The following is a 22585-nucleotide window of genomic DNA, read 5'->3' as shown; positions in this document are numbered from 1 at the left end:
GATGCAGCCATTTACATGAGGGAAAGATACTGAAGCTGCTAACAAGGATCAAGGGTTTGGTTCTGTTACCTAAACACGGTTTGAGTCACCATAGGGACTCTGCAGTATCCATACAGGAGTGGCAGGTAAAACACAGACCTACAGGAGAAGATGTCCTTTTGGCAAGGCAGCTGATGGGCAGGCAGGATAACTGTAAGGTGCTTTCAGGGATTGAAATGTACACCTTGTGTACATCTGGATTTAGGCAGCCAACGTGTCATCTTTATGAGTGGATTTGGAGGCTTGTGGAGCTCACCTCAGCACAGATGTGTGATCTGAGTCCAGTGACTGTGTTAACTAATCTGTTTCAGGTGTGGGACATCTAACTCATATATAACACCTACAAGTAAGCATTTGACAGAAGTATTTTAAAAACAAATTAAATCCTTTCTTGCTTGTCAATTAATGAATTTATCTTTACAGCTGTAATTCAGGCTTGGTCATTGTTGCTGTATATAGTGTCACACTGTCAGTTCCATTGCAGCATAGGCAGTGAAGTCTAAGATGTGTAATACTCTCCAATGATTTTTTGGTCTGAGGCATTTTAACTCAACAAGGGGTGCAGACACAGAAGCAATTTCTTCAGCTAAACTAGACTTATTCACACTGCTAAAATTATCCCCTACATATTAAATTAGGGCTGAAAAAATTCTTTGCCTTGAAAGAGAGGTCAGAGCCTTATCTAGTGCACATAAAACCCCATGGTTTCCATAAAGCTTTTCCCATATTTAGCAATTAAAGAATTGGCCCTCAGGCAGCACTGTTTAAAATTCTTCATACAATTAAAAAAAAATTCATAGACCAATTAAAGTTGTGAATTTACATTATGAAAATTATCAAAATTCTAGTTCTGTAAAGAAACCAGCTGGTTAGGTATATGAATCTCACAAAAATTAACAAATGTCATTACCCCAAGTTAAAAATTTCACTCTTAAAATCACCTGACTTAGTCAGTTCCATGGCATTTAATAGAAATGGTACAACACAACAGATTTGGCACATTCTTTATTGCATGGTAAGACTGGAATGAGAAACAAGGTAAAACAAACCTTGAGGGTAAGAGGGAAAGAAAGACAGGTTTTGAAGTTTGCACTGGGGAATAACAAAGAATAGCGTAGGAAAGAGGGAAGTGAATGGGGAGATTTAAATTCAAAGGTAAAGCTGATCCAGTCAAGGATTCCTCAGCCAAAACAGGGTGCATTCCTCCTGTCAGACCGAAAAGGTGCTGATTTGATTCCATCTGGCCTCAAAGTCCATGGGAGTTGAGGATTTGTCATCTCTTATACACAGCATTGTGTCAAGTAAACTTGGACCCCCAGGGCTGTTGAGGGATCTCTGTGTGCGTGTGTGTGCAGACATTCTTTGCTGCTTTGTTCATATTTGTGCAAGACTTAGGGAGCAGTTGAATATTTCATATTGGCTGAAGAGGATTCTGATCACCTTTTTCTCTTTTTAGACCATGTTAAGTTGCATCTCTATCCATTTTACTGATTTTTTTTTTTCCTTTCCTGGGGGATTGGTCTGAATCTGATTTTCATTTATGTATTGCTTTTGCTGGATTAGTCCCTGCTTTTGCTTGCTTCCTGGTCAGGACTTTGTTCCTGTCTGTAAGGAAATCTCAGTTACTATGATTTGGCACAAACCTAATGGCAGAAAAAGCACTGTGAAAGAAGGTAATGAGTTTTGATACCTCTGATAATGAATCATGACCTCATTGAGTGAGTCAGTCATAATGTCTGGTTGTCAAGGATACAGATGCTATTTACATGCAGACAATCTGGTAATTCACAATCACAGAAATCAGATGCTGGATCTTCAATGGGAATGTATCAAATTATTAGAATTTATACACACTCTTACATGGAAAAATGCTTTACAACGTATTGATGGCTTTTCAAACTGGTTTTGAATACAGCTGATACTAAATCAGCAGATAGATAAATAATGAATCTCATAAATTCCTCATTGGGAACTTGTGTTCTATGATTCACTGTGTCCTCCCTGGGAATGTCCTCCACACTGGGATGACTTTGTGATATTGCTTACAGAAGTTTAAACAGCTTCTTTTCCATAACTGTAATACATCATTTCAGCTCTGCCTCAGACATGACCCATTTCACCTCTTTGTGTTCCAGTCCCTGAGCTGCCCCATACTGTCACAGCACTTCTGCTCTAATCTGCAGCACTTCTGGCATTCTGCAGCCTTGCACCTTTTAATGCCAACAAAGGAAGAGCTGCAATGAGAGAAGTGAGGGCTCAGGAGGGTTAAACAACACCCCTCCTTTGAGTGAGCATTGAAGGCAGTCTGGTGTTTCTGTCCTGCCAAACAGGAAGCACCATAGGTTTATAGGGGTGTTCTTGCAGGCAGGAGGCCTCTCATTAAACACTGGCACAGGAGCTGAAGGAAGAGAAGTTGAAGAATCCTTCAGAGTACAATAAAGACCTTTGAAAAGCCTAGGGCAGGGGCAGTCTGTCAGCTTAGTGCCATACAGCAGTGGCAGTAAGCGGGGGAGTAATCCCTGGGACCATGGGCACCAAACTAGGCAGGTCTGGGATTTGAGTCACACACCCAAATTAGGGTTGCTGACTGCTCCAACCCGAGCCTCTTCTACTTAGGTGGTTTAGAAATATCACATTAAAATCTCTGGGATGGCATTCTTATGAGGTGTACGAACCTTTCTGAGGAAATTGGTTCTTTTGTTAAACCATTCATTTCTGATAAAACACAGTTTAAAAGTAAAGTTTCTAGACATTTCTAATCATGGCATAAGTTATACATGTGGTCCATATTTGCAGTGTGGTTTGGGGCATATTTAAGCTTCTAAAAAAGCCTACTGAGATGGCATTAAAATGACATATATAGGTGGCTTTACTGTGCAGATTTGCCAAATGTTTAACTCCTATTAATTCAGTGAGAAGGGTCTGGTTGCCTAAGCAAGTAGTCTAGTTTTTTAGCAGAAAAGCTTCCTGTTTACAAAATACCACTTGTTTACCTAAATTGTGAAGTGCTCATGGGCTTAATTAAGGATATCTGTTCAGTGCCTTGCAAAATTAAACTTCTTTAAGCTTAAATTTAAGCTTAATTTATTCTTATTTCTTGCCCTTCAGCCTGGAAAGCAGGTATATAATTATACAGGATATCCTTTGCTCTCTGATTCTGGGAGGGCTGAAGCAGAGCGAGAAATTATCAAGATGTATCTTTGGGTGAAAAAATGGAAGAGATTGTGGTTAGGGAAACATTTGGCTAAATACTTTTTGAGAGAGAAAATGCTTCAGGGGAAAAATGGTTAAAGGTACCTATAGAAATAATGTATTCATGCTTATTGTTTTGTGGTTTGAACATTGTGTTTGAAATATTTAATCTTCCCAGTGATTAAATGCAGATGGTAATGTAAGGAAGTTTGCTAAGATTTTTGTTTTCAGTGTATTTCCATCCAGATAACTGTTTTAGAGCCTTCCTAGACTCCCCCAGTGTATAACATCCTCTCTTCCCTCCCATCTCAGATCCCACTGCCAGTCCACAAGGCTCCCACTGTGTCATTCACTGAGTGCCTTGGGTCAGAACCTGGGGAATAAATGGGAACTATGGGTACAGTTAGCCTCTTTTAGACCACAAACGTATGGAAGTGTTCCAGGAGGCTGGCTGTGTATAATCAGGGAGTGGTAATGGTTGCTGATTAACTAGATTGGTATTAACAGAAATGTGGAGAGTGCCAAACTGCTTAATGACAACTAACCAAGTGTTAAATAGATGTGGAATTTTAAGTTCTGATCTTTCAGTACTTAAATTGCTAAATGAAGATTAAGGAAGTGTATTTTCTCATAGTCCTCAGGAGGCTGTGATCAAGAGTGGAAAGGCTCTGTAGGTCACCCTGAAGGCTAGCACTGTTCCTGAGGTGTCTACCCAGATAATGGCAGTGGAATTTTATATTTCTAGCTGGAACTTCCTCTGTAAGCCAGCAGAGCTTTGAAATAACTTAGAAACTAGAAGAAGAAATAAACACGGTATTATGGTGCTATTCAGCCTTGGAACAGGGATGTTGGGGTAATGAGATTTTCAGTTTCTAGATTCACTTTCTCTTTTTAATGTGGAGATAACAGTCTTCAAACAAAGTGGTTTTTTTTTTTCCTTCTGATTTCCCTGTAGTCTCTTGCCAACTGATCTTCTTTATTTCTCCAATCAATTTACTGTTGTGCACAATAAAGTCTCTAATGCAGTGGCCATAGCTTTACCTGTGCAATCTTTATTGTGTACCTCACTGATGCCTATGACAGTCTCGACAGGAGTGTCTTGGCCTGCACGAATTCTGCTGTACCCAATGGTGCAATAGACCATATCAGACAGCCAGAACTGAATGTGAGTTTGTGGCTGACATAAAAAAGAATATGGTCTTTGGATGTAGTGTTGTATATCAGGATGAAAATTCTTGTTGCTTTTTGTAACTTGCTGTTCTTTTTTATGCTTTGGTATATCACATACTATTTATCTAATTGTGTTACATTTGAAAACCAGCGTGCTTTTTTGCTAGACCTGTTTTGTGGTTTTTCTACCTCAGGTAATCCGGATGGTGGCATAGTTAGTTCCTCGATGTTCTTTAGCACATCATTTTAGCACACATGGGTGTGTGCTGTCCTTTTTGATTAAAAAATCAGCTTGTTTTGATAGTCATCAGCTCCATTCAGCTGTGTGCAGTTCACTCCAGGCTCCTGACATCAGTGTACATGCAGCACCCTGACACATTTCAAATCAGATCAGATCTGAGCCACCAGCTAAACCCTTGACACTTTCCAGCTTACACACACAACAGATCCTGAAGCACGGCAGCGAAGAGCCTCTGCACTGACCACTGCAGTTGTCTGGGTTTGAAATCATCTCCCACACAACTGGGTAGACACATCAGCAAAGGCCTGGCTGTGATGTGACACTGTGTGTGTTGATGGGAATTTCCTGCAGTACCTAGGAGCCTGTCCTGTGAGTGCTTCTGAGGTTATCATCATTAGCCATGTCTGTGTTCACGGTCCCCAGGTCTCTGGGTGCTCAGAGTGCTCAGCAGCATTAGGATGCTTGTGAAGATGAGGATGCTTGTGAGTATCCAAAAGGAAACATATGAAGAGTAGAATCATTATGGAAAGCACACAAAAGGTTTTTCTTAACAAGTATTTTTGTCCCATTTGCCAATTTCTTAGCTTTCTTTGATCCACTCTTAAATAAGTGCAAGTTACTAGCAGACAGTTTCCATTCTATGCCTGCTTGTAAAAATGCATGCTGGTACCCTGTAAAACTGTTAAATAGCTCTTTAGGTTCCTTCAGCCCTGTGCTTCTGTTACATGTGCCCATTTCCCTGGAGTAGGATTCATTTGCTGAGATTTTTTTCAAGCATTATTGCCTTTTGCTGCAGTTAAATACAGTGGAGGAAATATGTCAAGTTCTTTTCAAAGAAAGGAGATTTTGATGATCCGTTTTTCAGTGGAAAAAAATCTGTTATCTTAAGTTTATGCCCTTACTTACCCAAAGCTCTTTTCATTTATGTGGTGGTCTGTATTTTCACCACATGATGCAGCAACATGTTACTGCACAGTTATGCTACACTTCTGAACATCTGGACAGATGCAAAACCAGCAAAGAATGTAGCATCACCTGGGACAAATACCTACACCAAGTAAGTTGGTCCAAATTTCCCAAATTTATTCAGTGTGTGGATGCATCATAATCTTTATTTAAGGTGCTCCTAAAACTAGGAAAAGCAATTTGCTGATATCTGAAATTATCTTCTTTCACTACAGATGCTTTTCTTCAAGTGCTTGTATGGTTTTCTGACATCCTAGTAGGCTTAGCAGTGAAATCCCAGTAAAAGATAAAGCTTTTCTTATCAGGGCATATTTCGTTGGTTTTGGGTAGGTAGACTAGAGTGCCATAGCTTTTATGGCAATATAAATACTCAGTGGAGTGACTTATTGTTTGCTGTTGTCCAGGCAGAATTCAGGCTGCATCCTGCTCTTTCCTCATCCAGTCCACTCACTGGGCAACAAATACCATGGTTTCAGAGAACTCCCTGTTCCTGTGGAGCTGTGTTGCTGACACCAAGGGAGCTGCGTTCATCTTCTCCAGGCTGCTCCTGCTGTGTGTGCTGGGCTTCAGCTCGGTCTGTTCCCTCCCTGAGCTGTGATGTTCAGAGCAAAGCTGACCATGGTGCTGCAGCTCTGTGCTGTGCATGAGTGACACAGTGTCTTCACACAATTAACTTAATGGATTTAGAGAACATCCAGAACTTCAAGCTTGGAAACATTCCCAAGGGAGACTCTTGTTTTTAACCTCTTTAGAAGTCACAGGAATAAAACTGAATACAAAGCATTTGGTGATTTCTTTCTTATGTCTAAAATATAGCCTCTATAAAGTGAAATCATTCCTGCAAGCCACTATCGACTCCCTCTTGGTTTTTCCTTGGGGTCCCATTCCCATTCACACTGGCAGCAGTGCAAAGTTGCCTCAATGCAAATGAGGATCAGGCCCTTTAAGCCAGCATTAGAGTTTAAGTCTAGGCCCCATTAGCAGAGGATAAATATCTGCTAGAAATTATAACTCAGAGGGTGAGAAGTTGTACTGCATTGCTGTGTTGTGTTAATCCAACAGAGATCAGTCTTGTTTAAATTAAGCAATGGCAAAAAGGAAGTCAGATTAAATTCAGTCCTTTTTGAACTATTTAAATGGGTGTGGGAATTAATTTCAAGCTGCTTCTTCTCAATACCTAACCAGGAAAGAAGCTGCCTGGCCTGAAATAGGGAATCAATTTCATTAGCAGAAACAGTCATGTGGAAATCTGAGATTAATGTTTAATACCTACATCACTGTGTCCCTTGTCATTCCATCTTCTTCAGCAGAGTCCATAAACTATCAGCTCCATGATTACAGTTGTGGAAGCACTTACATGGTGCTATTCTCAACACAGAGTATGTTAAGAATGTGCAGGTGATACCATGGAAAAGTTTCCAAGCACATCACCTCCAAGTAACTACTTGTGGAAGACACGCCAAAGCCTTCCCTATAAAAAGACAGAAGGAAGCCTGGGTAGTTTGGAGGGGGGTTTCTTCTGTTTTTAAGAGGGCAGCACACTGAACACACACAAAAAGAGCAGATAAAGCAAATCTGTATTCTAACAGCAGGATGTCTTTTGTCTTTTTTCCCTCTGAGGTGATTCACTGGAACTCACCGAAGAAGCTGCGAGTGAAAAACAAGCATGTGGAGTTTTTCCGCAACCTCTACCTGACATTCCTGGAATATGATGGGAATTTGCTGAGACGGGAACTCTTTGGCTGCCCCAGTGAAGCAGATGTTAACAGTGAGAATGTAAGTGGGATGTCTAAGGCTCGGTGATACAAAGGGTGGTTCAGACAAGGCACAGGATTTCTGAAGACTTGGAGTTGCTTGTGGGGGTAGTGCGGGGCAGTGGAACTCAGGAGAATTAAAGCCAATGCTCAGATTCCCAGAGAGACACTGTGCAAATCATTTAATCTCTCTGTGCCTCAGTTCCTCACCTGTAAAACCACTGTATTAATCCCATCTTTACCCTGGGTTTTGCTGCTTTTTCTTGTCTCCTTTGGCCTTTTAAAATCCCCAACAGAGGTAACATCGCAAGCTAAAATGAGGATTTGGGCTCTTATCCCATTAGGCAATCTCACCCTTAAATCTTGTTGTGGTTTCAGCTGGGATAGAGTTAATTTTTTTTTCCTTAGTAGCCAGGTCTGTGTTTTGGATTCAGTATGGCAGACCTATAACTTTCCAGGAGGTCTTGTTTCTTGCTATGTATTTGTTCAGTATACAGTGATGTCAGTTTTGTCTGGTAGATACTAATGCCCAAATAATGAAGAAGAAAGGAAAATACCAAAGGAAAATACTGGTATTTAGGTCTGTGAATTTTTGCTGTGCTGCAGACTACAGAATGAGCAAAGGCTTCAAGGTACACATAGGCTGTGGGACCGCAGGTTTTTTCTGTATATCCCTTAACCAATCAAAGCAGTATTTATGTCTATCTGCATAAAATCTGCAATCAGAACCTTTCAGACTAAGCAAATCTTTTGAAAATGATTGAAATCAAGGATGTTTACCCACAGATGTACGTGTATGTGTATGCCTGTGTCTTGGTACATATAATTCCAAAGCAAAAAACTGTTAACTGAAATGTATATACCCAGATGTATATGGACTCCTTGTGTATAATATGGTTTCTGGAGATTTGTAGACAAAGTACCAATTTTGCCTACATAGTCTGAAAGGAGATAAAAAGGAATCTGTAATACTTTATTCAGGAAAAATATTTCTAAAATATGGAACATTGTCTACATAAAGCTCAATTAAGCAAAGCCAGTATCATGTACATATTAGCAATTAAGAGGTAATTGACAATCAATGTAATCATTGAGGCTGGTAGTGTTTCCATTTAGCCTGTGAATAAAATGACCATAGGAGATGCCATTCCCATATTTTTAAATACAGCACTAAGAGATTGGATAGATGTGTTTTAACCCAAGGCACAGCTTCCCAAACACTTTATTTTATCATCTCATTGTCTTCGGAAAGGAGTGGGGCTTAACTGGGAGAGATGAGGAGGTGAGGAAGAGCAAGAGAGAGAATGAGAGAGGGAGGACAAGTGCACCAGCAGAGCAAAAGCACATGGAGGAGGAAGATCCTCTGCAAGAGCCTTTTAGACAATCAAGTGAACTCAATGTGATGAAAGACCACTAACATCCTTGCCCTTGGAGACATCAAGATACAAGAGACAGAGTAGAGGGTAGAATAGGAAGAGAAAAGCTGACTGAGACATTAAAAGAAAGACAACAATACACACCTTTATAACATTTAGAGAATGCAGGTTAAAATTGTACTGAATTCACAATATGTTGTGTGGATTCGAAGAGCATGAATGCAGTCACAGACTTCTTGCTGTATATTCCAAAGCTCTATAAGTCCTTAATAAACAGATTTATTCAGAGAAGAAGTTCCTTGGGAGCAGTGCAGATCAAATGCAAGTTCTTGCTGTAAATGGCAGTCCCTAACGTTTTAAAACAGCACATTTTACTGAACTTGTGTCTGGTTGACAGACACTGGAAATGACTAACTGTACAAGCCTGTTTCTTGTTCAAGACAAGTAGAATGCAATATGCTATATGGTATGACTTGTGTCTGAAAAAGAAATGTAACTCATTCCTCCATTTATAAATCATATATATATATATATATATATATATATATATATTAAAAAAAAAGATACTGAAAAAGAATGAGCTAGGCAATATGCGATTCCTAATTTGCCAAGAGGCACCAAAAAGTTAACAGCCTTCTATCAAAACAATCTAAAGTAGGAAAAAATCCAACTTCAGAAAACTTCAGAGTAGTCACTTAGGGGAAGACATTTGTATTAGTTGCCCTTGATATAAACTCCCCTCTAGACTTGACTATGTTCTCTTATTGTAGAACATAGCAAGCAAGTTTCAGCTTTGAGGTTATGAGACCCTAAGAACAGGATTATCTTGAAAACAACTCTTGCTCTATCTGCTGTACCATATACTGTCGCAGGTGTCCTGTTAAATACAGCACATCCCCGTGATCTATTGCAGGATTATCTTCAGAAGCAGAGCATCTTGTGAGATGAGGAGGAAAGCACTGCCATTCCTCCCTGTTCAAGAATTAGGGGGCGTGAAGTGGAAACAGCAAGTAGCAGGCTCAGAACAAAGACATTTCACTCACAATGTGGTGAAGCTTTGAGCAGGAGGTAATGTTTCTAAAAGTATACATATCCTCAAAAGTTACTCTTCTTGGAAAGCAAATCAATCAGGAGCTTTTAAGCTTTGGTGCTGGAAGAGCCACAAGTTGAGGTCTAGGTTAGAATTTTGAGAAATCTTCACTTTTACACTCCCTAGGCAGCCAGCTCACAGCTAGAGAGAGGATGCTGGCCCAGGTGAGCCTTCAGTTTAAGATGCATTCATAGGCTTCCATTAGGATTCATAAGCTTGTATGTTACATGAAAGGCTATAATTTCTGTTAAGTCAGGTATGTATGAGGTAGGAATTGCTGATTAAGTTATCTTTTCTTTTCCTATTATTTTTCCTTTTTATTCCTGAATTGAGACTGGCACCCCCAAACACAACAGGACTTTCTTACAATAGGCAATGTACATGGGTAGAAGGTGCTCCCTCAGCTGCCTGTGCTTCTGTGCACTGTGGAGCAGTGGAGAAAATGTCAGAACAGCTCTGCTGTTCATAGTTGGAGAGAATTACTTGAGCACTAAATGCACTGAGCAGTGGCTTGGTGTGAGTCTCACTCACAGTCTGGCTGTATCAAAAGACACCCTTAAGGTCTTGTTCCAATATACCAGCCACTGTTTTTCTACAGCTTAATATTTGTAGTGATGTTTTATTTACAATTCAACTTGTAATTAAGGCATTCCATTTGTAATGCAAATTTCTGTAGAACAGGAAAAGGAAGTGTGGAAGTGGGGACTGTTGGGCTGATTCTGTTTCTCTAAGGCCCCTTTACACTTCTCATCAGTACAGAGATGGCCTTAAAATGAATGTAAATTACATATCTTCCCTTTTTAAGGACTCTTAACAGTGCCAGAGAGATGTAAAGGGGCATTAGTTTAAAAGGTAATTGGACCTCACTTCAGTCTCTCTCACCCTTCCTCTGTGTATGCATGTGAATACATGTATGTTTAAATATATATTATGTCTATATGCATGTGGAAGTACCAGTACTTATTCCTTTTCTAATGTTTACTATGAAAGTATAATACCACAGAGTGAATTTTAAGAGGCCTGAAGGCCATCTTCAGATAATGTACTGCATAGTTCTGATGTAATCAGATGCTGATCTTCAGTTTCACGAAACAGGACTGTTACTAGGTTCCAAAACATTGCAAAGGAGTGGATAGAATAAATAGGGCTTAGAAACTGAAATACTGGAGGTGAAAAAACCCACTGAATGGAAAAATTTATCTGTTTATGTAAAAATGCATACATGTATGTCTACATGAACATGAGTGCTTCATCCTTTCCTGAAAATAGTCAAGCTAAATGACCTCTATGTGGCAGGAGCAGGCTGGGAGCAGGAGCCTGCCATGTGCTAAGAGTACCCGAAGTCCCCCTTGTTCAATACGTGCCTGAGTGAGGTCATGCAAAGCAGACTCTTCTCTGCAGGTTGGTATTACAGTCACCCCTTTGTCTTCTGTGCAGATTCTGGGTGGAAAATCCAGAATATGAACCAAATCCTCCTGTAAACACAGTCATTGACTTGAGTGGCCCTTAGAGCATGTCCTTAGCCACTCTATCCTACTCATTCCATGCTATTTCCCCATTTCCACACCCTCTTTCTTATTTTGATGCAATGCGGAAGACTTTTGAGAAATCCAAAAAGGCAAAGCTTATAATAATCTAAGATTTGAACACTTTCAATTGGCTTTTAATGCTTATGTCCAGTATTTTGTTCTAAAGGGCCTACTGTAAAGCCAGAATATTTCAACAGGATCTTCCTGCCAATCTCTATAGTTGCTCTATGAGATAGTTACTGTAAGCCTGATTTTAGACCAAGGCCCACACTCAGCCTTTCAGCATTCTTATAAAACGTCTTTCCTGCAGACAGCTTCTCACCAGGTACTTCTGCCAAAGCATTAAATCAGAAGGTTGAATGGAGCATCCCTCTTAGTGAAGCCTGTGTACTGATCCAAAACCCTGGGGCAGGATCAGTGGGAAGTGTATCACTGGTACCTCTCAGTTTAGGGAAAGGACAGTAGAATCCCATTAGAGAAGACTTTCAGGAAACACAGGAGAAAAAAAATGTCTGCATGTTTTTCTTCTCAAATTTTGAAATCAGCAATACAAATAAACAGTGTAAAAAAACTCCAGCTGTCCCTTAACACACTTGCTTAGATGTGTAACATCTAAAAACATACTAAGTATGTTTTTACTTAGTTACTTCTTTTGTGCAAAACCAAAGATTCCTAATATGAGCAAAAGGCTGTGCATGCCAGCTTAGAGTATCCACTAGAAAAGAGGGAGATTCTAGCAAGGTACCACACAGTATAAACACTACTAACAAATTTCTGAGTGACTAAAAATAGCATGTAAATTAAGCTTCCAAGTCAGTATCACAGCCCTGAACTCGCAGTCAGACTGATACTTTGAGTACCCTTAGCTCCTGCTGAATTTCAAGAGTACAGCCTCATTTATAGAACTGCAATTTAAAGTTACTATTTTGTGATGTCATAGCCTTTCTCTAGTAATAACAGATGGTATATGGCAGTTTTGAGGTGAAATCCTGACTCCCCCAGCTGTGTTGTTTCTATTATTGTAACTGTTATTGTTATTAAATGCTGAGCTGGCAGGCCATCCTGTTACTTGCCTGAAAGTTGCCATTATACTGCTTTCAACTGTTTATAATATTATTAAGTGGAGGAGCACATGGACTGGGATTTTTTTTTTTTTTTTTTTTTTTTTTTTTTTTTTTTTTGGTTACACTGTTATGCCCTTTTTTTTCTTTTCTCACATTGCTTTGACTTTCAGGAGGCTCAGGTCTTTGGAGACTCTATTAGGAATGTGCATGGATACGTCTGACCAGATTATATATATCCCAGTGACACAGCAGGGTTGGGCATGCTGCAGCAGGGGACCTGGACAAAGAGTGGTGTTTTCTGTGACTATTTCCTCTGAATCCTCCATGCCAGGTTCTGACTGGACAGTAGAGCTGAGAGCAAGAACCTATGTTTGGTCTCTGTTCTGAGGGATATCCATTGCCCTCAGTGATTAGTGAGCAGCAGGGAGGAGAAAAAAATCCAGATTCACATACAAAAGAGATGAAATCCAAGTCAAAGGCAGAAAGGAGAGTATTTGTACCAAGAAGAGGAAAGGACAGTTGGGTGCCTGTAGGTATAAGAAGCTGGCAGACTGCTTGAATAGGCAGCATGGGATGAGACACAGGACTGGGACTGACTTAGACCCATAAAACTTCCCACACAAGAAGGAATGGGTCAAAGACTAATTTGGGGAAACAAAAGCAAGGTGACCTACCTGTCAAGACAGTGTGCTGCAAGGGGGTCTGTGACCAGCTCAGCCAAAAATGTTTGTCAGGGGTCAGGGGAAAGGAGATGAGGAGTACTACCAAATCTGACATCTGCAGCTAAGACCAAGGGGAGCTCTACTTGGTATATACAGAACTGTCTGAGATGCTCTACATGCCTAAAAATTGCATGCTCATTTGTGTTGAATATTTGCAGTCAGGGTAAGCCATCACTTCCATTTAGCAGGAGTATTAGTGGTTTTCACATGCTGCAGCAAAATTCCTGTTGCCAGGTGGATTTGCTCAGGAACTATCCTCTTTGTCCTTAGCATAGCTTTGTTTCACAGAAGGCTCAATTTGACCCATAGCAATGTACAAAATTTTATGGTGTGGGAGGAATAGAAGTTTAATTGACACATGATTAGTCTGGCTTTTATTACTGATCATTGGAGAGACCAAAAGGACTTTATGTAGGTCATCCAGAGCAAGACTCAGTGAATGTTTTATCCTCTCTACATCATCATCTGTTTTGTTTATGCCATACTAAAGGCAACTGTTAATTCACACACTTTGAAAGTGCTAAATGTTGCAATCCAAATTGCCTACTGGTGGGAACCGGTCAGCTACACAGGACAAAATGAAACTGCTGCAGTTTATAACCAGATTTTTGTTACATCCCAGGCTGGTGTCAGTTTTCATTTTGGTGGCTGAGTTGATTTTGTGCTGTGAAACTTAACTGCACACACCTGGGAAAAGGAAAGATGATCTGAAAGTTCTAAGTTGTCATCTAAGCAGCTCAGTTCTTGTTGTGTTAGCATGATATTGAGTGGGTGACTTAAGCCTAGTGGCATCTCACCTCAACTTAAACACGTGATGAGAGAGCCTACATTAGGGGTCTTATCCCTTTCCTCAAGATCTAACTGGCCTCTAGACACATAACGTTTGTTGGTGGGTTTTGATTTTTTTTAATAAATAATCCTTCAGAAAATACCTCTGATCTTGGATTTTTAATCTATCTCATCTGATATGAAGTCCTGGGTTTTGGTGGGAAGTGAATTGTTTCAGTGACACAGCAGTTTAGGAAAAATCTAAGCCAATGACAGATTTGCTTACATTGGGAACAGCCTTAGGAAGGAAGATTCATGAGCAGAGTAACCAGTTTGCCAGTGAAAGGTACATATTGTGGTTCCATGTATCGTACAGGTCTGCCATCTGTCACAGGGATACAAAACACCTCATCTCATAGAAATGTGTTAGACAAGTAGACCTGGAAGATCAAGGCTAAGTTATTTTTCTGACTACCCTAGGTTCAAAGACTACTTTTCCTGAGATGGAGCCTGATCCCCTGCCACATCTGGTGGCCCAGAGAAATAATATAGCCCATATTTATTTTATGTATTTGTCTCTTTGTTTTGGGCATTATGCATATCATAATTCATTTTTATTTTTTGAACCAAGTTCTGAACCAAGTTCTGAACCATAGTTCATTTTTATTTAAGAACTCAGTAGCACCATGATGCTAATGAAGGCACATGTTGTTTCCTACCACAGTATTTGCTAGGACAATATCTACCCCACACAGTCTGAAAATAATATATTTTTCAACTGTGAGAGTGGCATTTCCCACATGCTAAGTGGCAAGTAGCCTTAGCATTGAAACTTTTCTAGAAACACAGTCTTGCTTAGCAGGTACTTGCTTATGAGAATACACGCTGTTTCTCTGCAGCTGAGAAACTTTTGCTGGGTTAGGCATATCATTATCCATGTTATGGAGGCATCCATAATGGGAAAAAAAAATCCACAATGGCTTTTATCAAATCCAGCTGATATTAAAGTCCTTATTTTGATCGTGCATTGTATTTAAGCATCTGTTTGTGTAGATCTGTCAGCATTCCCATTATAAACACATCTTTTCAATAAGACAGTGTGGGAGCAAACTTCAAACCAAGCTAAGAGTTTTTTGTCTTTAAATAATGGATCCACATAATATATATGCAGTAGAATAGATTATATTAGAGAAATTGTATGTTCTCTCCTTCACCTCCATCACCAACTTCATGATTTGGTGAGTTTCACCATTAAAAAGGTGTGACTTTTCAGAAGCTGTGTCTCCTCTTCTCCCACCCAGGGTTCAATAGTGAACAAAGCTGTAATTTACCTCCAAATGTTATTCTTGAACTCACAATTAAATATTTTAGCCTCTTTGCTTTCAACCCAAATGCAATCTGATAATTATTCAGTGACTGCCTGATTAATAACTGCTCTGCAATTAAAAACTTCTGGCCAGGTCATTTGTACATTCAGAAGGATAGTAAGGTACCCCTAAAATGTGCATAGCTCTTGTTTTAACCATTTAAATTTCAATCATCTTCTTAATAATTCTTTTAAGGGCACACTAATGTCCCTTTTCAAGGAAAAAACAGAAACATACAAGATGTTTTCTAGTCATTGTTATAAATATTGAGTTTAATTCAAATATTATTTGAATGTGATTTTGAAAATAGAGTGCAGGCTCAGCTGAATGATGGTTTGTAAAGAAGAAAGAATGAAAATCCAAGGATATGTAAAAGAACTCCTGATTTCTATTCCATCTGAAAGAGATCTTGATATCAATAGAATTTTTGCCTGAGTAAAGATTTGTGAAAATTCAGACTCTCATCTTTCTAATAGCAGTCCCTCTTGAGGGGTATTTTAAGATCTATGCAGAACAATAGCAGAGAAGAATGACAGCCTGATCCAAAACTCATTGAAATCAAAGTAGGTATTTCCATTATTCAGAAGAAGATTATAGAGTGATGTACAGGAATATATCAGGAATTATTTCATCAGTCTTCACAGGAAAACAGTCAGTTGTAAGCATTGCTGTGGATGGCAACCATTATGCTTATAGTTCCAAGAACAACAGCTCTTCTTAACACAGAACAAAAAAAACCCTACATTTTCCTTTTTCTTTTTTCTTGAAGATGGTGAAACTATTACTTTAATCATTCTGAGCGGGACAAAAAGATGTCTATAATTCAATAATCTTTTTAATAAAATAGTTTTGATGTACACTGTGATTTTTTTTAATCAAAATTTGTAAAATTCCTATATAATGGGTATTTTTCTCATTTGCTGATGAATGTTTTACTAATTGTTCTTACAGGATGCTTTTAAGAAATCAGATACAAAAAAGATACTTTATTTGTTACCTACATTTTAGAGCAATAGATACTCAATATCACATTTTAAAACCATAAAAAGTTTTCATCTTCATAACCTTTTGTTGAAGTTGTGACTGTTTTTTCCTTTAAAATTAATGCATTTTCAATATCCTAGCTAGATGTTTGGCTTTAAAATTACAGAATCATATAATCATAGAATAGTTTGATTTGGAAGGAACCTTTCAATGATCATCTAGTCCAACCCCCAAAATAATTAGTTTAGGAATGGAATTGGTCATCTGCATAGACATTTGGTCAGTTTTTCATTTCTACCTTTCTATAGAGCTAAAGATTATTCTCTTAAAGCTACATGTCTAAGAGACTTGGGAGTAGATTGCTTAGAGATACCCATTTTGACTTTGAAAAGGCTTGGTTTCCAAGGGAGCCAGGAAGTTATCTACCATCCTCCAGATTTCTCAAATTAGGTATCCAGAAGCATAAATCCCATTTAAAGGCTTACTTCTGGCACCTCTGCAGTGGAAGGAACATAAATCTCAAGAGAAGGAGTAATGATCAGTTAAAGATGTTACATTCCCAGCCCTCTGTCTGTGCTGGTAGCAGCAGTTACTGTTCTCCAGCAGAGGCAGCAGACTGAGAATCTCTCAGCTGAATCCGCTGCTGAGTGTTGGCTACTGGAGAATGTCTGTGACTAGTGTAAAACACTGCTTCTAGTAAGGATGAAATTATGCAACACATTGCAACATTGACTCTTGAACTTGATGAGTATTCAACCTGTGATAGGTCACTGTTTCATTGCTAGTCTGGATCTTGAAGGTAATACAGGTAATGTAGAGAATATGTAGGCCATAATAGGGTGTCCTGTCTGTGTTATGAATTTACTTGCAAGTCCTTCCTTGTAATTTCTTGTGCAGTAACAAGAGGCTCAGGAAAACCCTGCTACTCTGTACGTTCCATTCCTCATTACATCATTCTGCAATTTCTCAGCCTCCTGGTTCTCTCTGATTTGCTAAAATAATGACAAGGAAGCGATGTTTACTTCCACTCTTTGCTTGCAGCTCCAGAAGCAGCTGTCTGAGCTGGACGAGGATGACCTGTGCTATGAATTCCGCCGGGAACGCTTCACCGTGCATCGCACTCATCTGTATTTTCTCCATTACGAGTACGAGCCTGCTTCAGACAACACCGATGTGACACTGGTGGCACAACTGTCAATGGACAGGTAGGGAACACCTCTTGTTCTTCTGGGAGCATGAGATAGCTTTTTATTACAGGGAAATCTGACTGTGGAGTGCTTTGGAGAGAGGAAAAATGCACATCCATAGAAACCTAGATGTTGTCTGTGCGGTGCACACACTGTGCTACACTCTACATGAGTAGAGTTCATGAGAGGGTGACTCCTGGAGCTGAGAAAGTTATTGCTTGTTGGGATTGTCAGGCATTATTAGTCCATGGAGTTTTGCAGCAACTTAGAAAAAACAGATGTTTGTAATAGAATTAGGCAAGCAGTTGTAGCTGACCCAAGTTTTTGCATGTTGTAGCTGACCCAAGTTTTTGCATATGTTTTTCTGCACTAGAGGATGTTCATTTTGCTTTCATTGGCATTTTGCTTGCAGAAAATTTCAGTTAGTGATTTTTCTTACAGTAAGAATCAGAACTAAATATTCTAGTTTCAAATTAGGAAGTTAAAAATTATACTTTTTTTTTTTTTTACTGTGCTGGTGTGAAATAAAAAATCTCCATCTGAGCAGAGTCATCGCATCTTTATCCAAATGTTGATTCTCAGAAGAGCATTTGAGTTCTTAGTTCTTAGGTAAAGTGGAATTTAACTGGTATTTAATTTGGGGAAAAAAAATCCATTTTGTGACAAGTTCCACATGTAGGTTTCTGATTCCCACGATTGCAATTAGCTGAAATTTTTTAGAAGCTTGAAAGTGCAGTCTGGATCAAGCAGCTTTGTGAAATTTTGTAATTGTCAGCTCTCTTGTTTTTTTCTCCAGCTTCTCAGTTCAAATCTAGTCCAAGCTTTGTAGTTATTGCCGTCAGAGTAGGTTACCAAACAAATCACAACTCCTTGAGTATTATCCAGAAATTCACCATTTCCTTCAGCATAGCGCATACAGAATATAACATGGCATGTGAATAACACCACTTCTACACTAGTAGAAGGTCGGGAGTTTTCCAGGAGGGTTACAGGAATTGAGATCAACAAAACACTTACAGCCTGTTTTTAAAATAAACAAAAATGAATAAGGAGTATTCTGTTCCACAGGTGCCTCGGCACTGCATATTGTATTATGATGTGCTGTGCACATCAGTGTCTGTTCTATTGATTTTTAATTGAGGAAACTTTTCTTAAGTGCTCAAAAACCTTTGAGTAAAAAAAATAAAGAAATAAATTGAGCCAGACCCTGAGTGAGTGCCACAGTAAATTAGTAAAGCTGGTGTGTCCCCCCAGAATTTAATTGAAAAGAATGAGCTGAGGCTCAGTGCTGATTCACTGGCACTGATGCAAAGTCTGAGCATCTGTTTCCCTTTTGGATCCTCACTGGGGCACATGTTTTTATTGATAGACAGAACCACACATTTTTATTCAGGAAGAACAACCGTCCTGGTTCTGTGCAGGAAAAATGTTCCCTACTTCACTGGTGTGTTGCTATAAATTATTGATTTGAGTTGGAAATACTTTCTTTCAGTTAAAATCAATAAATAATAACCTACCAAAGAACTGCTTAGCTGCTTTGTTTTCTTTCACATCTTTCAGTTACTGCCTTATCTTTTTCCATCTTCTTTAAGCCACTTTTATTAAACTCCTCTGGCACAACTCTAGGCATTTAAGAATAGTGTCTTGGATATAAGGTGACATGCATATAAACAATGTGCTGTACACTACATTCCTGAATTATTCTTTGAAATTATGATTGGAGATGATGAAAAGCAAAAAAACAACTCCCAGCACTTCCCCTTGTCCTGTTGGAGGTGAGATTGACGTGACTGTCAGGACAGATTTAGGTTTACCTGTCCTGTAGACTTGAGGAATGGAAGAGAGGGATGCATTCTGCAAGCTAACATTCTTGTCTTTAGGTGGAAGCTTTGAGACAGACTTCATTCAGGGTTGTTCATTATTAATGAACAATTAATATAATTAATTATTATAATTATCATCTTTTGCAGTGATGTGACATTTCCTTGAATAATGGCTTGGTTGCTTCAGTGTGATTTTCATGCACGTATTTTGGCTAAGCTGGCTTTTTAAAGGCTCAGTATGTATCTGAGGTTCAGAAATCAGAGTAGGACTTAAAAAATGTGAGGTCAGAATTGGGAAAAGGAAAGACATGATAAGCAATACACGGCTTGAAATCTGAGAATCTGAGAATGAGTTGGAAATCAGCTGAGTATTCTTAAGAAGAAAAAAATAAAAATAAAGAATCTCACAAAACAATTGAATTCCAGCAAAATTCACTTAGCTGAACAGACCTTTAAAAATTTACCAACTAAATTATGATCTCATTATTATGCAGTACAGCAGTACATTTTTTTTCTCTAGAGTCTTGAAGAGAACACATTCCTCAAGACTGCTAAAAAAACCCAAAATAAGTTGGTCATGTTGTGCTTAGAAACTCATAATTCTAAGTTTTGTGGTCAAAAGAGACGTAAAAACTTATAGAGAGCAGATTATGGAGGATCACCTAGCAGTCCCTGTATCATATTTATGGGAGTAGAGCCTGTCAATAAGAACAACACAGTAAAATGGAGTATTCTGAAGGGTACTAAGGTATCCAGCTGGGAACTTGTACCACCAGAACCAAGTGTCCACTTCACTATCATGAAAAGGTTTGCATTATCAGGTGTGCTGTTTAAATAAGTTATATATGCCATTAGTCCACTGCATGGAGTCCTTAGAAGGCATTTTGCTGCATTTTTTACTAGGCAAGCTTTCCATTTTTAAACTGATGCCCTAAATTTGAGTGCTGACAGATTGGAGTCTCCTGATTAGCAGATTTGTATTATGTTGGAAAGAGGCAAAAAAAAAGTATTTTCCCCTATTTATTATTTGTGTAATCAAAATTCTAGACCCCTTATATACCTTTTAGATATTTTTTAATTGATTTGTGTTTCAAATTCAACTGTGTGTTTCAGGCTGATAATCGCCTTTGTTTCAATAACAGATAAAAAGAAAGTTATGTACCAAGTGTAGACTAGTAAGGTAATATCTCATATCTAAGAAAAAATGGTTATATCATCTTGGTATCATCACAATCATTCAGAAGTCAGACTCTGTTTACTGGTATGAGTATATCATTCTTTTTTTTCTGCAAATCTTAGGGAGATAATAGGAGGGGGAAAATATTTTCTCAGATTATGATAATGCAGAAAACTTTTCTTCCATTTTGTATAAATATTAATAGGAAAAAATCAGTAACGTGGTTTTCAAATGTAGTGAAGATACTAATTTTGCATCATCTACTCTTCCCAGTTTTTAATAGAATATCTGGCTAGGCTGCATAGGTCATTTCCCTTCATATTAAATCAAGAGGCTTTGTAATCAGTCCTTGCTATATTTTTGGGTGACACATCTCAATCTCTAGGCAATAAATTACCCAAAGCATTTAAATTATTTTGACCAAGTTGGGTTTGATTTACATTTGCGTATGAAATCTTTCCTTGTCATTTTCATCAATAGTATTGTAACTGCTAGAATTTTTAAAAAAATGTACATCAATTAAACCTGTTTAAGAAATGATTTAATGAAATTTGAGATAGTGCTGAACATATACAAATTAGTACTTTTAATGATGATTTTGTCTGAAATGTTCTTTTGATATTCCACAGCAATGCCATATCTGTCCTTCCTCCTCTCCTTACCCCCTTCTAATAGTAAATCCCATTTCTATCAATGTGTCATCCCTTTTGTCCTTTTCTCTGACAGCAAGCCTTCTTCTAGTTATTGCACAGTTTCACCTAAAGCAGTATCCCACTGACCTGTCTCTTTTAACAGCCTTTAAGATCTAACTAACTGCCTTGCAAAAATTTGGAGAAGGTTTTCCTGACAGGAGGTAAAATGATCTGTGGGTCCATATACCTCTGTCCTCCACAAGCTTGTTGAAGAGCACTGTAGTGTGTTACTGTGTGGGAATAGCTTGACCTGAAATGTGAATTGGGCACTAGACAGTGTTGAATTTTATGAGCGCCCTATCCTCTAAGTAGATCCACATGAACAGATCCTTGCAATTGCTCAAAGCTCCCACTGGATAAGTCCTGTTGTGGGTTTTCCTGTGGCATCAAAGCTTTAGACAGAAAATAATGGTGCTTTAGGTATCTGAGCTAGGGCCATCTTAGGCTACATTTGATTTGGTGAGATTGGTGTATCCAGGGTGCAGTCCATCTGTCCAGGAGGAGACCTTGACTTATCATCTTAAATAATGAATTACACTGTAGAAATATTTACTGCTTTCCACAGCATACAAAGTGTCCCCAATCTGTCTCACTTAGAGAAAGATGTCTGCATTTGGTCAGGTGAGCACAGTCACAGAGTCCCAGACAGGGAAATAGCTTTTTCTTACTCACACCCTTCTTCTTCCAGGCTCCAGATGCTTGAAGCCATCTGCAAGCACTGGGAAGGTCCCATCAGCCTGGCACTCTACCTTTCTGATGCAGAAGCCCAGCAATTCCTGCGCTACGCTCAGGGCTCGGAGGTCCTGATGAGTCGCCACAACGTTGGCTACCACATCGTGTACAAGGAGGGGCAGTTCTACCCTGTGAACCTGCTCAGGAACGTGGCCATGAAGCACATCAGCACACCATACATGTTTCTCTCCGACATTGACTTCCTGCCCATGTATGGACTCTACGAGTACCTCAGGTAATGGACAGTGAGGGAATTCCCACTGTCACCCACGATTTCAGCCTCTCCATTCCCCCTCTCCACTACCCTTCTCACATATTCCCTAAACAAAGCAGTTTGAGCAGATCTGAATACAGCAGCGTAGAAATATCCGAGGTGTGAAAATGCCGAGCAAGGAGCAAGAATTTTTAGAGTAGAAGAAGGGACTGTAACTGGAAAGTAAAGCAAAATGGTTATGAAAGAAAAAACCCAGGTCTGAATGTGAGCTTCGTTAGCCATTAGAATAATCTCCTCAGGGCTGCAGAGGAACCAATTTGAAAATTGAACTAGGTTAAGTATTATTAAATGTCCAAGAGCATCGTTTATTAGCAGAGATGTGAAACAGGCAGTTTCTCTAAACATCTCTGATTCTTAATGTCAGTGACAGAAAAAACATGCAGAGCAGTACTGAACTTGTTGTCTATGTGACACACTCTTAATTCAGTTCCTTATCTT

General features: G+C 39.0%; 1 protein-coding gene across 6 annotated transcripts in view; it reads left to right on the top strand.

The window, feature by feature from the left end:
• The window catches only part of LARGE1 (LARGE xylosyl- and glucuronyltransferase 1), a 280599-nt gene that overhangs the window by 230872 nt on the left and 27142 nt on the right, over positions 1 to 22585 (top strand). For all 6 annotated transcript variants that reach the window (XR_009486501.1, XM_059846294.1, XM_059846290.1 and 3 more), the window contains 3 exons: positions 7229 to 7384; positions 17304 to 17467; positions 21830 to 22108. Coding sequence is in view for 5 of the 6 variants with exons in the window: in XM_059846294.1 (XP_059702277.1) it covers positions 7229 to 7384; positions 17304 to 17467; positions 21830 to 22108 (599 nt within the window). In the remaining variant the exon portion in view is untranslated. The remainder of the gene's footprint in view (positions 1 to 7228; positions 7385 to 17303; positions 17468 to 21829; positions 22109 to 22585) is intronic.

Source organism: Haemorhous mexicanus, chromosome 5, assembly GCF_027477595.1.
Source record: "Haemorhous mexicanus isolate bHaeMex1 chromosome 5, bHaeMex1.pri, whole genome shotgun sequence".
In the NCBI taxonomy this organism is placed as follows: Eukaryota; Metazoa; Chordata; class Aves; order Passeriformes; family Fringillidae; genus Haemorhous; species Haemorhous mexicanus.
This window is presented reverse-complemented; position numbering and strand designations above follow the sequence as displayed.